Source organism: Schistocerca americana, chromosome 1 (genome assembly GCF_021461395.2).
Source record: "Schistocerca americana isolate TAMUIC-IGC-003095 chromosome 1, iqSchAmer2.1, whole genome shotgun sequence".
NCBI classification, from domain to species: domain Eukaryota; kingdom Metazoa; phylum Arthropoda; class Insecta; order Orthoptera; family Acrididae; genus Schistocerca; species Schistocerca americana.
The window spans coordinates 1115682956-1115697016 of NC_060119.1; the positions used below are offsets into that span (position 1 = coordinate 1115682956).

Genomic DNA, 14061 nt, shown 5'->3' on the forward strand with positions numbered 1-14061 from the left:
GATAGATTTGCAATACATCTCAAAGAAGGTTCAAATGGCTCTAAGCACTATGGGACTTAACATCAGAGGTCATCAGTCCACTAGACTGAGAACTACTTAAACCTAACTAACCTAAGGACATCACACACATCCATGCCCGAGGCAGGATTCAAACCTGCGACCGTAGCAGCAGCGCGGTTCCGGACGGAAGCGCCACAGCGGCCGGCCTCAAAGAAGGGACTGTTACGAGGCACGATAGAAAAATTTAATAATCTACGGCATGTATAGACGAAAGTGGATTAGGTACTACAGAAAAAAGGTAATACAGAAAAAAGGTAATACAGAAAGCAGAGTATGAACTCTTTTTGATGGGGCAACATCAGTTCCACCAACAATAAGTAGTGAGTGGATGTGCTAACGGTTGAATATTTCCTATGTTACAGATCTGAACTATTGTTTTTGAATGCTGACCTCAAAAGAAGATTAACAGCTGTGGAGGTGGATTATTTACGGAGGAGAGTCAGATTGGTTGTTCGGTATTGAGAGTAAAGAGACCAATCTACAGGGTCATCAGTCCCTTTTTCCTCCTGCAAACAGGTCTCACGCTAAAATCTTTCCCGAAAGGAGTCGGGGAAAGTGAAAAGGCGTAAAACTTAATGGGAACTACGCTGAAAGAGAGAACGAAAAAAGCAAACTAAAAGGGAAAAACGCGCACTAAAGGAAAAAAGCGGTGGAAGGTATTAAAATAATATAGCACATGACTTGAGCTGGCTGATCGCAAGAATAAAAAGGATGAGCCTGCCACTCTGCAACACACTAAAATCTCCAGCCGAAAAACGGAAGTCTAGAGAGACACAAAAGGGAAAAGACGAGCATCAAGGCGTACAAACATCAAAGAAAGAGCGAGAAAGAATGAAGAAGGACAGAGGGTGTAGGCCTGGGAGAGAAGGCCAGATGCCTACCCTTAGATTGAGTAATATATACCTCGCTCTCGAAGAAGACGTAAAACTAGATCACCCGTTGAGGCATTGTGTCCTAACATCGTAGGCAGTATGGCGGGAAGGTTAAAAGTCCGCCCCAGGGCGGCTAAAAGTGGGTATTCCAACAAGATGTGGACCACAGTCAAGCGGGAACCACAGCGACATTGAGGTGGGTCCTCGAGACGTAAGTGGTGACTGGGAGTCATCCAAGTATGGCCTATGCGGAACCGGCCAAGGACAACTGAGTCCCCGTGAGTGGCTCGCATGGATGACCTCCACACATTCGTTGTTTCCTTGACAACACGAAGTTTATTTGGTATACTGAGGGTGCGCCATACAGTAGCCCAGATCCGAAAAACTTTACGGCGTTAAGACAGATCTGAGATCAATCTCTGGTGTGCCGATCTCTAGAGTCGGTTTACCGGTAGCCTGTTTGGCCAGCCTGTTAGCTAGTTCATTGCCCTGGATCCCGACATGTCCTGGGGCCCACATGAAGGACACTGGGTGTCTACTGTTTTCGAGGGCGTAAAGAGACTCTTGGACAGCCACTACCAAGGGATGGGGAGGGAAGCACTGGTTGAGACCTAGTAGGCTGCTTAAGGAGTCACTATAGATGACAAAGGTCTGCGCAGGGGCGGATATGCTTAGGAGCGCGAGAGATGGCTACCAACTCTGCAGCGAAAATACTGCATCCATCCAGCAAGGTGCACTGTACAGTATGTCCAGCACGAGCGTAAGCAAGGCCAAAGTGAACATCGAGCATCAGTGTAGGCTATTTCTGAACCCTGGAATACGCCGAGAATAGAGAAAAATTTGTGGCAGTGGGCCTCAAGAGGAACCGAGTCTTTTAGGGCTCACTTTAAGTCCAGGCGAAACTGTGGCCGAGGCATGGACCGTGGAGGTGTTCTTGACTGGACCCGGAGGAAAAGTGGCAGAGGGAAAGACTCGAGTTCAGTGAGAAGAGACTGAACACAGACTGCAATGGGAATCCTGATCTGGGCTGCTGTTGCAGGAGATGGATCGTAGTGTTAGGGAAAAGGAGATGGTAATTGGGATATAATTCGCAAGCAGTTGTTGTCACCTGATCTTCAATGGAGGAACCCCAGCTTCCAAGACGAGGCTGTCGAATGGGTTCGTTCGGAAAGCTCCCGTCACAAGTCAAACTCAACAGTGGTGTATAGGGTCCAGCAGCAACGCTGAGGGTAATTGCTGAACCATACACCAGGCTCCCATAGTCAAGATGTGACTGCATCACGACTTTGTACAGCTGAAACAGTGTAAGGCGACTTGTACCCCGGTGTTACTCAGGTATCTAAGAATATGATGATGCCACCAGCACTTTTCCGTAAGCTGACGAAGATGGGGAAGCCAAACTAAGTGGGCGGCGAAAACCAGCCCTAAAAAGCGGTAAGTCTCCACAAGGTTGAGTAATTGGTCATTGAGATGGAGTGCTGGATGTGGTTGAACAGTACGACGACGAAAGAACTGCAGGACACAAGTCTTGGCAGCTGAAAACTGAAAGCGGTGAATGAGGGTCCATGACTGTGCCTTTCGTATGGCTCCCTGCAGTCGACTTTCCACCACACCAATACAAGAGGAGCAGAAGGAAATACAAAAAATCGTCAGCATATTAGAAGGGGGATCCGAGGACTCCACTGCTGCCGCGAGACCAATAATGGCTACTAAAAAGAGTGGTATGCTCAATACAGAGCCCTGCGGGACCCCTTTCTCCTAGACATGGGGCCAACCGCCGACTCGGACTCAAACTGCGGAGCGACAAGAAGACCTGTACAAAAATCAAGGCTGGGCCCCGGAGACTCCACTCGTGCAGAGTAGCGAGGATGTGGTGTCGCCAAGTGGTGTCCTATGCTTTCGCCAGGTCAAAAAATACGGCAAGCCTCAAGGAGCCAACACAACCAACGGTCACCATACATTCGAGTAGCTTGCACAGAACATTGGTGAGGCTGATAGGGCGATAGGCATCCACATCTCGTGGGTTCTTCCAAGGTTTTAGCACTGGAACGATGATACATTCTCGCTAATGCAACGAGAATTCTTCATCACTCCAGATGCAGTTGGGGACGGCAAGGAGATGGCGCTGGTAATCCGCTGACAGATGTTTAATCATTTGGCGAAATGATGCGGTCTGGCCCAGGGGATGTGTATCGACAATCGGCGAGGGCGCTGAGAAATTCCCACTCACTAAATGGAGCATCATACGGCTAAGGGTGGCGTGCAGCAAAGGATAGGTGTCGTCGTTCCACCCGCTGTTTTAAGAGACGAAAGGCGGGGCGGTAATTGTCAAGCGTCACAATAATAATAATAATAATAATAATAATAATCCAATGGTGGAATATGAGCTATAATGACGACAAATGATGCAGGGATGAGATGTGAAAGAATATCATTAAAATGTTATGGATATTTGTTGAGAATGCCAGATCATAGGTTACCAAAGAAAATGTTTGAATGGAAACAACCTGGAAGATGGAGACATGGCAGACCAAGATATTCCTGGAAAGATGGAATTAATGGAGCATATCTGTGTGCACAAGGATGATGTTCTGAAGAGAGGAGAGTTGGCAGAGGATGACTGGTTACACGATAATGCTATTAATTGACCTTCATATAAATTAATCCCGCACATAGTAATGGCATAATCCAATTAGATCTCGGCAAAATATCAGCCTTATCCGTCACGGCGATTCGCATAGTTGATTATCAATATGTTGGACGAAGGATACCGTCTATTCATCATTGTAAGAGGCAGGTCATAAGTTACAAAGAGGATCTATATATAGCTGGAAGTGCACTGACAGGAAGGGAGAAACGTTTAACGGTTGTCTATACTGAAGCACACAGAAATTGAACAACAAGCACTGAACACTCAAGTGGTTGGAGGAAGGCAACTGGCCACATGTCGAAGTAATCTCTCCAGCATTATCCTCGAGTGAGTCTGAGAATGCATTAATAAAAGAAATTCTGCGACTATGTAGCTCTTTAACTTTTCTGTGTAGATAGCATAAATGTATTCCGTATTACACGTTTGGCCTCGAGCACTGACATGTATAGTGGAAAATTTCACAAAAAAGTTTGTCACAGCATATACATAACTCACGACAGCAGACAGCTAACACCCAGCAATTAGCACAGTTGTAGTGCATCATATGGTAAGAAACATGAAGACTTTCGATTATTTTGGAAAGCCGCAGAATTCCCAAATCACGATGACCGGCTGATATTTACAACTGGAACGAACTTCCATCATACCAGGTCGTAGAATAGGAGAAAAAACAAATGTAATGGACGGAAGGTATATCGTCATGGTCCTAAGACCTAAAGTCACAGCTCTGACTTTATTAGCTACCTTGATTTCGAGAATTTATATACAACTGAGCATTGGAGAACCAATTACTTAACTTTTCAAGTACTTTTATTTTCGTGTAAAACTGAATTGCCCAAAGACATCGTAAAACTGATCTAGTGACGAACAGACAATTAACTATTGTGACAGATTTCAGTTGTGATTTATAAATCCAGTACTCAAAATCAACCACAATTTTATGAATTGTAATGCATTCAGCACTAAATTTATCTACAGTAACTGCACCAGTTATTCTTCTCAGTATTAGACGGGATGCTTTAAGGTGTAACGAATATTCCGTGAGCTATACGAACTGCAGCCGGAAGACGTTGACATCTAGCCACACTTCGGATGACAATCCTGTTTTACACTCACCCGAAGGTGACCGAGTGATTGTCAGCCGAAATTTCGTGCAAGATATGGACGTCATCCGGCTGTAACCCCAAAACATCATCATGGAATATCTGACTGTATATTTGCGCTATCTTTTCGAATAATCCTTCGTCACAGCTAATCGCGAACCGACTGAATTTGAAAATAAGTATTACTTCGTTAATGTATGAAATTAACAGTAGCAGACCCGTCATATTTCTCAAGTGCAGACCCAAAATATTTTCCATATCCAAGGTCGACACTCTGCGTCGAAAATCTCGCGTTCTGCCTCTCATTAAGGACTCTTAGTCGCAAGTCTAGTTAGATATCCAAGATTACTTTATCTTCTTTATACAGCACAAATGGTGCAACAAAAGGTTTCGGAGGCAATATACACTGAGGTGACGGAAGTCATGGGACAGCGATAAGCAAATATTCAGATGGTGATATTATCGCGGAGACGAGGTATAGAAGGTCCGCACATTGGTGAAGTTGGTATTTGTTCTCAGGTGATTCATGTGAAAAGGTTTCCGACGTGATTATCTCTGCACGACGGGAATTAATGGACTTTGAACGCGGTATGGTAGTTGAAGCTAGACGCATGGGGGCTTCTATTTCGGAAATAGTGTAGGACTTCATCAATCCGAGATCCGCAGTGTTAAGAGCGTACCGAGAATACCAAATTTCTAGCATTATCCCTTCCCACGGACAACGCAGTGGACGACGGCCTTCACTTAACGACCGAGAGCAGCGGCGTTTGCGTGTAGAATTGCCAGTGTTAACAGACAGACAACAATGCCTGAAATACCTGCAGAAATCAATTTGGGACGTGCGACGAACGTATCTGTCAGGACATGCGACGAAATTTGGCGGTAATGGACTATGGCAGCAGACGACTGACACGAGTGCCTTTGCTAACAGCACGACATCGCCCGCAGCGCTTCTCTTGTACTCTTGACCATATCGGCTGGACCTTAGCCGACTGGAGAAACGACGGCCTGGTCAAATGAGTCCCGATTCCAACTGATAAGAGCTGATGGTAAAGTTAAGCCATGGGCCCAAGTTGTCAACAAGGCACTGTGCAAGCTGGTGGTGGCTCCATAATGGTGTGGACTGTGTGTATATGAAATGGAATGGGCCCTCTAGTCCAACGGAACCGATCATTGATTGGAAATGGTTATGTTCAGCTACCTGGGGACCATATGCAGTCATTCATGCAGTCAATCTCACGTTCCCAAACAACGAAGAAATTTTTATTGACGACAATGCGCCATGTCATTTGGCCACAACTGTTCACGACTGGTTTCAACAACATTCTGGACAATTCGAGCGAATGACCTGGCGACCCAGATCGTCCAACATGAATCCCACTGAACATTTAAGGACCATAATTGAAAAGTCAGTTCGTGCAGAAAATCCTGGACAGCCAAACATTTTTGCAATTATGAACGGCTACAGGGGGACTTCTTGAGTCCATGCCACGTCGAGTTGCTGCAGTATGCTGGGCAAAAGGAGGTTCGACAGGATATTAAGAAGTATCCCACAACTTTTTGTCACCTCAGCGTAAATCCAGTTGCTGTTAGCAACTGCTCTTAGAATTACAATGGATAAAGTCAGCGAGATGGGTGTTGCATAATAGGCTGTTTTCGGAATCCACACTAGTTAATACAGAGAATGTTCAAACGCAGCCACACCACCAAGCGAGGTGGAGCATTGGTTAGCACACAGGACTCTCATTCGGGAGGACGACGATTCAAAACCGCGACCGACCATCCTGATTTAGGTTTTCCGTGACTTCCCTAAATCGCTTCAGGCAAATGCTGGGATGGTTCCTTTGAAAGGGCACGGTCGACTTACTTCTCCATCCTTCTCTAATCTGATGGGACCGATGACCTCGCTGTTTGGTCCCCTCCCCCAAATCAACCAACTCAGTCATACTCAGGTCGGATATTATTTATTGAATGATGGCACTACTATATGAAAGTTGCATTCATTTAAGTGACTACATTATAGTCATTCGACCATGGGTTGTTTTCCTGATCGACGTATTCTCTTTTTTTCCCTTTCTTCTGAAAATAGGAGTCACATAGAATGTAACAATAACCGGTGGTCTCCTTTCAATTGCAGATGAAAGAGCGACTACATTTTCTAATATTCTAGGTTTTCGTGAAGGTACACATTAAGATTTGATCACAGGATTCACCCGACCGTCAAAACTAATGCAGCTGAGCAGAAAAATGAGGGTGTGTTATGGATACAGGGTACTTACAAATGATGGAAAAATCGAAATTTTTTATGACTTTATTAAACTCTATAGTATTTCCTGATTACGTTGATATACACATTATAGAGTTTCAAATGAAAAATGACCTATACGTATACCTAATTTTAAAGTTACGGTCATGTTTGCCGCCACGTCCCCTTTATTTGATACAGAAACCTGTGTTATTTTGAAAAGAACTGGGAACTTTCTGTTTCCAGCGATTATACGTAAGATACGTTGTATATGTTGGTAACAGTGCATGTTTCTAATACCTGTAAATGATTATCTTTGCTAGTATTTACTTTTGTTTCGCTGAAGCAGTTTGTTCAAGTGTTACTGAATGTTTGCTGCTCAAGTGTTACATGTATTTGTGGAAGTACATATCCTTTAGTGTGAATAAATACGAACTACGACACAGATCAACAAATTCAATAAAAGGAAAGTCTGTGGTAACCAGTTCACAAACAAAGCAAGTCACACTGTTGAAAGTAACCTATTTATCTGTTCTTCAGGGAAGAAACTCCCACATGGCATGCCCTCTGGTGATTCAAATTGTTGTGCCGTTTGTATTGGATTTTTTGTTGTTGATGTCGGCATCTTATCTTCTTTGACAGAGGAAGTGGCGAAGTGTAAACAATGTGATAGTGTAGGCTGTCTGGAAATAACTGAACAACGAAGTGGCAGGAAGAGTTTAGCATGAAAATTAGTTGTTCTGTGTAGAACCCGCAATAAATCTACCTCGAAAATTACTTCGAACAATCTGCATAATTCATATGATGTGAATTTGAAGTTAGTGTATGTCATGCCTGCAATACGAAAAGGAGAGAAGGCTGCTCAAATATTTTGTGGTTTGATGGACCTTCCTCCTCCTCTCAGTAGGTTCAGCAAGTACATAAAAATATTTTAAAGTGTCTTGACAGTTGTGTCTAAAGCATCTATGAAACGTACAGTAGATGAAACTGTAAATATCAGTGGAACCAGGGACAGTGCTGTTGCACTTGATGGGACATTGCAACATCGAGGACATTATTCCTTGAATGGTGGTGTACGTGCTACTTCTCTGGAGAATGGAAAAGTTGTTGATGTGGAGTGCTTATCTAAGTACTGCCACATCTGCCATGGTAACACTGAAGGACATATTGAACATCAGTGTTCTACGAATTATGATGGTTACATTACAGGTATGGAGTGTGATGGAGCTCTAAAAATATTTCAGAGGTCGGTGCCCATTTATAACCTAAGATATAGAAAGTACCTAGGCGATGGGGACTCTGAAGCTTTCAATAAAATTAATGAGTGCAATTTTTATGGTGATACCTTGGTAACATAACTGGAGTGTAGTGGACATGTGCTAAAGAGGATGGGTACTAGATTAAGGAAAATATGAAGAGAAATGAAAGGGAAGTTGCTGTCTGATGGGAAATCTCTGCCTGGCCAAGGCAGATTGACAGAAACTGAAATAGACCTCCTTCAGAGTTATTATAGACTGGCAATTAGACGCACTGCACCTCTGAATGATGTTACAGCAAAGAGAAAAGCTGTATGGACCACCTACTTTAGTAAGTTGTCCACAGATGACTACGCTATTCAAGAACTTTAGGGCAAATGAGCAGATTCTTGGTATGGTTACCAAAAAGCTAAAGAAAGTGGTCAAATATACCATCATAAGCATTCTCTTTCTGTTATGAATGAAATAAAATTGATTTTAAGAGACCCAAGTGACCTTTTTTTGCTTAGTAAATGTCTTCATGGGGACACTCAGAATACAAATGAAAGTTTCAACCATTACATATGGGAAAGATTACCCAAGAATGTTTTTGAAGGACTAAATACATTAAAAGCTGGTGTACTAAATGCAGTAATATGTTTCAATGATGGAGTTATAGGGAGGTTGTAAGTCCTGAGAAATTTAGGCATGAAATGTGGCTCTAATAAGGAAGATAAATTGCTTGCCTGTGACAGACAACAGGTGCGTGAAACTGAAAGATTCACCCTTCAAGATACCAAAGATGCAAGAAATGCTAAAAGGAATGCCAAGAGGAAGCTTGAAGATGAAGAAATGGGACAGGATGAAGACTATGCTTCAGGAATGTTCTGAGGCACAGTTTAATTGGACTCATATCTTCATTTGCAATTTCCCACAAGTTGCACTTTTCAGAATTCAGGTACAAATATTTCCTAAAGTATACAAAGCATTAGTCTAATTTTTTATGTAACGTGCAATAGTCTATACTTATGTAGCAGACCTAAGCTTTATTGCAGAATCAACGAAATTGTAGAAAAATAACATTCTTATTAGGAAAAAAATTATAAAAATTAAAATGTAAGATGTGATTTTTTTACCCTTGTAATATACATAACAGGTGGAATTAAATAGTCTAGTGTCTCATATCTGGTAAAAATTTGGTCTCCTTCAAATGTGTAACATTGAATTAAATAATACCCCTATTAGAGGAAGAATTTTGGAAAAAATTGCATCAGTTTCTTTGTAATTTTTTAATAACCCTAAGCAGGTTCAAAAATATTCAAAATACTTCTAATTTGTTTAGAAAGTGTGCTGCATTAACCGATATCAACAAAAAATCCGTAAAACATTATAAAAAGTGCCTGAAAGAAGTCTGTGTTGATTTTTTCCATTATATTGAGCCAGAAAAGTATCCTGTATCCTTAACCTGTCAAACTACACACGTTTGTTACCCGGCTGCATTCCCTCGAGAAGCTCAAGCTTCACATGTCAAAACATAAACCGAACTTCATTAGGCAACAGAGAAAATTTTCAATACGCAAACGGAACTTATATGTCACAATGTTTAACTACATGTAACAACAAACTGTATAAATATATGAATGTACGCAACTGACAACATCCATACACTTTAAAATGTCCACGGATGGCTATATAAATAAATAGAGCATGAGCATATTAATCACTGATATAATAATACAAAGCAGTTCACGCCTCTGACAATACGACCCAGTTTACAAATCCCTTAATAGAAAGAGCCCATATACATCTGCGCTCCGCAAACCACCAGGAAATGCATAGCAGAAGGTACGTCCCACTGTTCCAGTTTTAAGTTTCTGCCCTTTCCATAACACATGGTAAAATAATTTCGATTGTCTCAAGGTAGAGTGCGCATATGCACCTACTGTAAAAGAGGTGCATTTAATTACGTTCTACATCTCAAGATGCTTCAATATTCCACAAAATCACTCATCGGAAAAGGGCGAGTCTTACACATGGTCTCAAGTCGAAGTTTCGCATTTGTTTCATCGAATTTCAATAATGACAGCATCTCTTCACAACTATTTTACAAATGCCGTGTGCGAGGCGAACACAAAAACGACCTCTGGAATAAATCGTGAATTTTCCTAGTGTGAAATACAGACTGCAGCTTTTATGGATATACAAAACAAACACAATTGGTATTCTACCTTTAGTGCAACTGTCTTCGATTCAGAGATTTCAGTTTCCGTCACATTTCCAAAAGAATTTTAAGGAATCGATGAAAATCACCACTAAAGTCCCTAAACATGCATCAACCGACTGACCGACAAAATGGGACGTGTGCAGGCATTTTGACTGACCGAAAAACATTCCTTGTCGGGCGGGTAGTACCATCCTCACAACCAACCCTTCACCACGGCACACAACAAATTGTGCCGTGTGTGGCGCTGTTGTGCCAAACTCCCCACTAAAGTTTGTCCTAAGCCACTGCGCGCGGGACTAAAGGCTGTTCTAATACGCATGACAGAATGGAGGCGGACGAAACCTTAAGGACAGAGGTTCTAGATAAATTTTAAGACTGCAGATATTGTGGAACACGCCGTGCGAGGAGTATAGCAACATAGATGCAAGGAATTACGCACTTTTTCGTTTTTTTTATCTAATTCATAATGGCCAAGTGTGAGAATAAATGCCTGTCGACCTTCAGTATTTCCAACAAGTATCGGAAATGAAATCTACAACCGATATATCGACAATCAGTGGACGCTAATTCATAAAATATACTTGCTTCATCCTTGTGTTAAAAAAGGCTCCAGCCTATAACCAAGCTCTCTGCTATGAAGAGCTGTGTGGGTTTTTTTTTTTTTTTTTTTACATGTCTAACGTCTGCTAAATGCTTCATGTCTTATGTACCTACTGTTGTATTTGATGATGCGTAGCACCACCGTATGTAGTCTTTCTTCTTCAAATTTTACATTAATTTTTGTTTTATTTCTCCAGGAATAATTTTCGTTAATAACTGTGAAGATCCTCTTAACTTCTGCCAGTCGCTAGAAATTTTAATGCAGCTAACAGCCGCTCCCATTACTGTATTCTTTTTCGTTCACAATAGTCTCATGATGTTTACGTCAGAAATCCATGATTCATCCATTCTGGAATAATTACGGAAATCATCGGATTCCAACAGCCATGGTAAAATCTCATTTATTTTCTGTGTAAACTCAAGCGCAATCTCGTAGAACATACATACAATAAACGTACTGCCACAACGTTGGTTGCTTAGCCGATAAATTGGTGCGTGTGTGGAGCCTTACCTTTTATCAGTGTCTTTCATCTTTAAAGGAAATGTGGGAAAACAAGGAAACGACACATATCGAAATAAACTAGAGTTTTGCAATACGAATCGTAGATGAATCCTGATAAGATTACAGCCGTCATGACGTCACACACGACAACACCCTTACGTCAGGGGTCAAAGCCGACACGTGGGATCGGACACTTCTGTCGACCCTACCTCTGTCATTAAGGCGTCTACTATAAGTAACGATGACCTGTTGAAATTTTTAAAGGTGCAACACGTTTTCAATGCTATCCCATCTTTATTGAAAAGCATTAGAATAAGACGAAGATAAACAGCACAACGAACGCTGTTTAGGAACGTATTGTACGCATAAATAAACTGATCTTACTTTAACGGCAACATTTGACCTCAACGAAAAGGTAATCATTATTGTTCTATATAAACGCCAACCTAAGATCGGGCATGTTATGTATCTAACACAACAGACAAAATTATGAAAATTAAGGAATTGTTCTGCAGGTAGTGAGCCATAAATTTGACCACCAATATTTCTATTTTGAACAATTGCTGAACTGCAATTTACCAATTGCACCTCTGACATACTGCTACTCCGGCATTGTATTTACAATGTGCTTGTCCTTTCGCTTTTTATGGAAAAGCTGAATGACGAATGCCGTAACAGTGTACAATACTTTCACACATTTTTTTCCGAAATAGCTGAAAATATGCGACGCCCAGAACAAATATCTGACAACCAAAGACAAAAGAATATTTAGCAATGGCCACGCACCGTGCAGAACAATTATACTTTATCTGTGGAAGTACAATTTTGCGGAACATTCCGTGGGCTAACAGTTATTAGACATACTAATTTATTCAGAGCTAACGACCTGATATCACTCTTGGATTACCACCTACGCAAGGGAAGAATCTAGGGTTGCACGATGGCCGGTAATGTACTGGCGTAGGACACTACACAATTTCGGCAGCAATTTCGAAAACAGCTACCAAACCACAGGCCATGTTTATGAGAGTAAGAGTCGAATGTTCAGGTAACCAAAGTAAATGCATCAAGGTCTACGTTAGTTGACAGAGTGATATCAATTCGTTGTCAGCTAATACGAGTATCTGCGAAATCAGAACGTTCTTCTGGGAAATATTTATTTTCTACCATCAAATTAAAACAAATTTAGCCAAAGACTTGAAAATATTTAAGTTAATATCGGCGGTTAAACACGTGTCACTAATTCATGAGCTTATCACAAACATGCACACACACATAATTAAATTACAAATGTATACCCGGGGTTCGTATCAACCTGGCAACGGCAGAGTTATTTCCCAACACATATTTGTATGGGATGGAAAAAATATCAAATGTCAACAGAACAACGCTGACATACCTCTTTCACTTTATTCCTTCTCTCTCGTGCAATAGGATCAGCATCTTCACCGCCGAAAGTAGCTGGATAACGATCACTAGGTGCTGGTGGAATGGTTACAATCTTCTGCTCTTTTTGTGCTGCATTTTCCTCAATGACATTTTCAACCGGTTTGTTTGTTTTTAGCGCAGCACTTACACTTACAACTGGTTCTACGAAGATGTCTGGTCTCTCCAACACTTTCTGGTTCCTCATCTTGTCTTGTTCTTCAGCTTCTTCAATTTTTGCTTGAAGTTTGGCCCTATCTTCACTTCTATGAGGGTCTTGTTGGCCCAAGTCACCATGTCTAATAATCTTTCCCCCTCCTGGCAATTCGCTAACATCATCAGCATGAGGCGGAGCGGGTATCAGAAGCTCCGGTCCTGCTTTTTGCATATGTTTGTAAACACTGTTCACTGTACCCGACGCACGGCTAAATTCTGGCAGGTAAAAGAACGCACCGAAACACACAACACCAAATGTCATAAACACTAAGAGAATTAAATACTTTTCTCTCGGTCTGAATGACCGTCTAGAAAACGATGGCACAGGAACACCGTTTACAAATCTCTGATAGGTTGGAAGTATACCGGTGGCAGTCATGGTCACAGATTTTCACAGAGCCCTACTGTCACATCCTACCTCGACGACGCCATTCCCGAGACTGTGTCAAAATAAGTGGGACAAAGAGTTCAAGAAGATAGCACACACTTCCAAGCGCCATCTTTGGTTTTCGAGAGCTTGATACTAATGCTCTCTAGATAATGTTATCTGAAGAAGGTTAGAAATTACTTCTTGAGTATCACACCATGGGTTTAATTTCTGATGTTTCGATTAAAGAGACACATTGTATTTATGCAGAACAATTTTTGCGCGCATAGCGACATCAAAAAGGCGCGCTAGCGCGAAGTTTAAACGCTGCGAATGTTGCACGTAGAATGGTACATGATAACAAACAGTTTATCTTCCTATTGCGGAGGAGGCATCATGGACAACCTGCAAGTTGTAAATAGGGCTATGAAATACCACTTTGAGATTTATACATATAAAATACATTTGGTTAAGTCAAAGCTGGCGGAAATCCAGCGTTTAGAAGCAAATCTGTAAATATTAGTTTATTTTTGAACATCTATAATCAAACTTCAGCTTCAGT

General features: G+C 41.7%; 1 protein-coding gene across 1 annotated transcript in view; it reads right to left on the reverse strand.

Annotated features, from left to right (window-relative positions):
* LOC124596732 (mannosyl-oligosaccharide alpha-1,2-mannosidase IA-like) overlaps positions 1-13562 on the reverse strand; it is a gene marked incomplete at its 3' end in the record, with an annotated part of 218361 nt that extends 204799 nt beyond the window's left edge. Inside the window, exon 1 of the mRNA XM_047135892.1 lies at positions 12891-13562. Within this exon, the coding sequence (XP_046991848.1) occupies positions 12891-13511 (621 nt within the window). The remainder of the gene's footprint in view (positions 1-12890) is intronic.
* Positions 13563-14061: the final 499 nt, after the last annotated feature.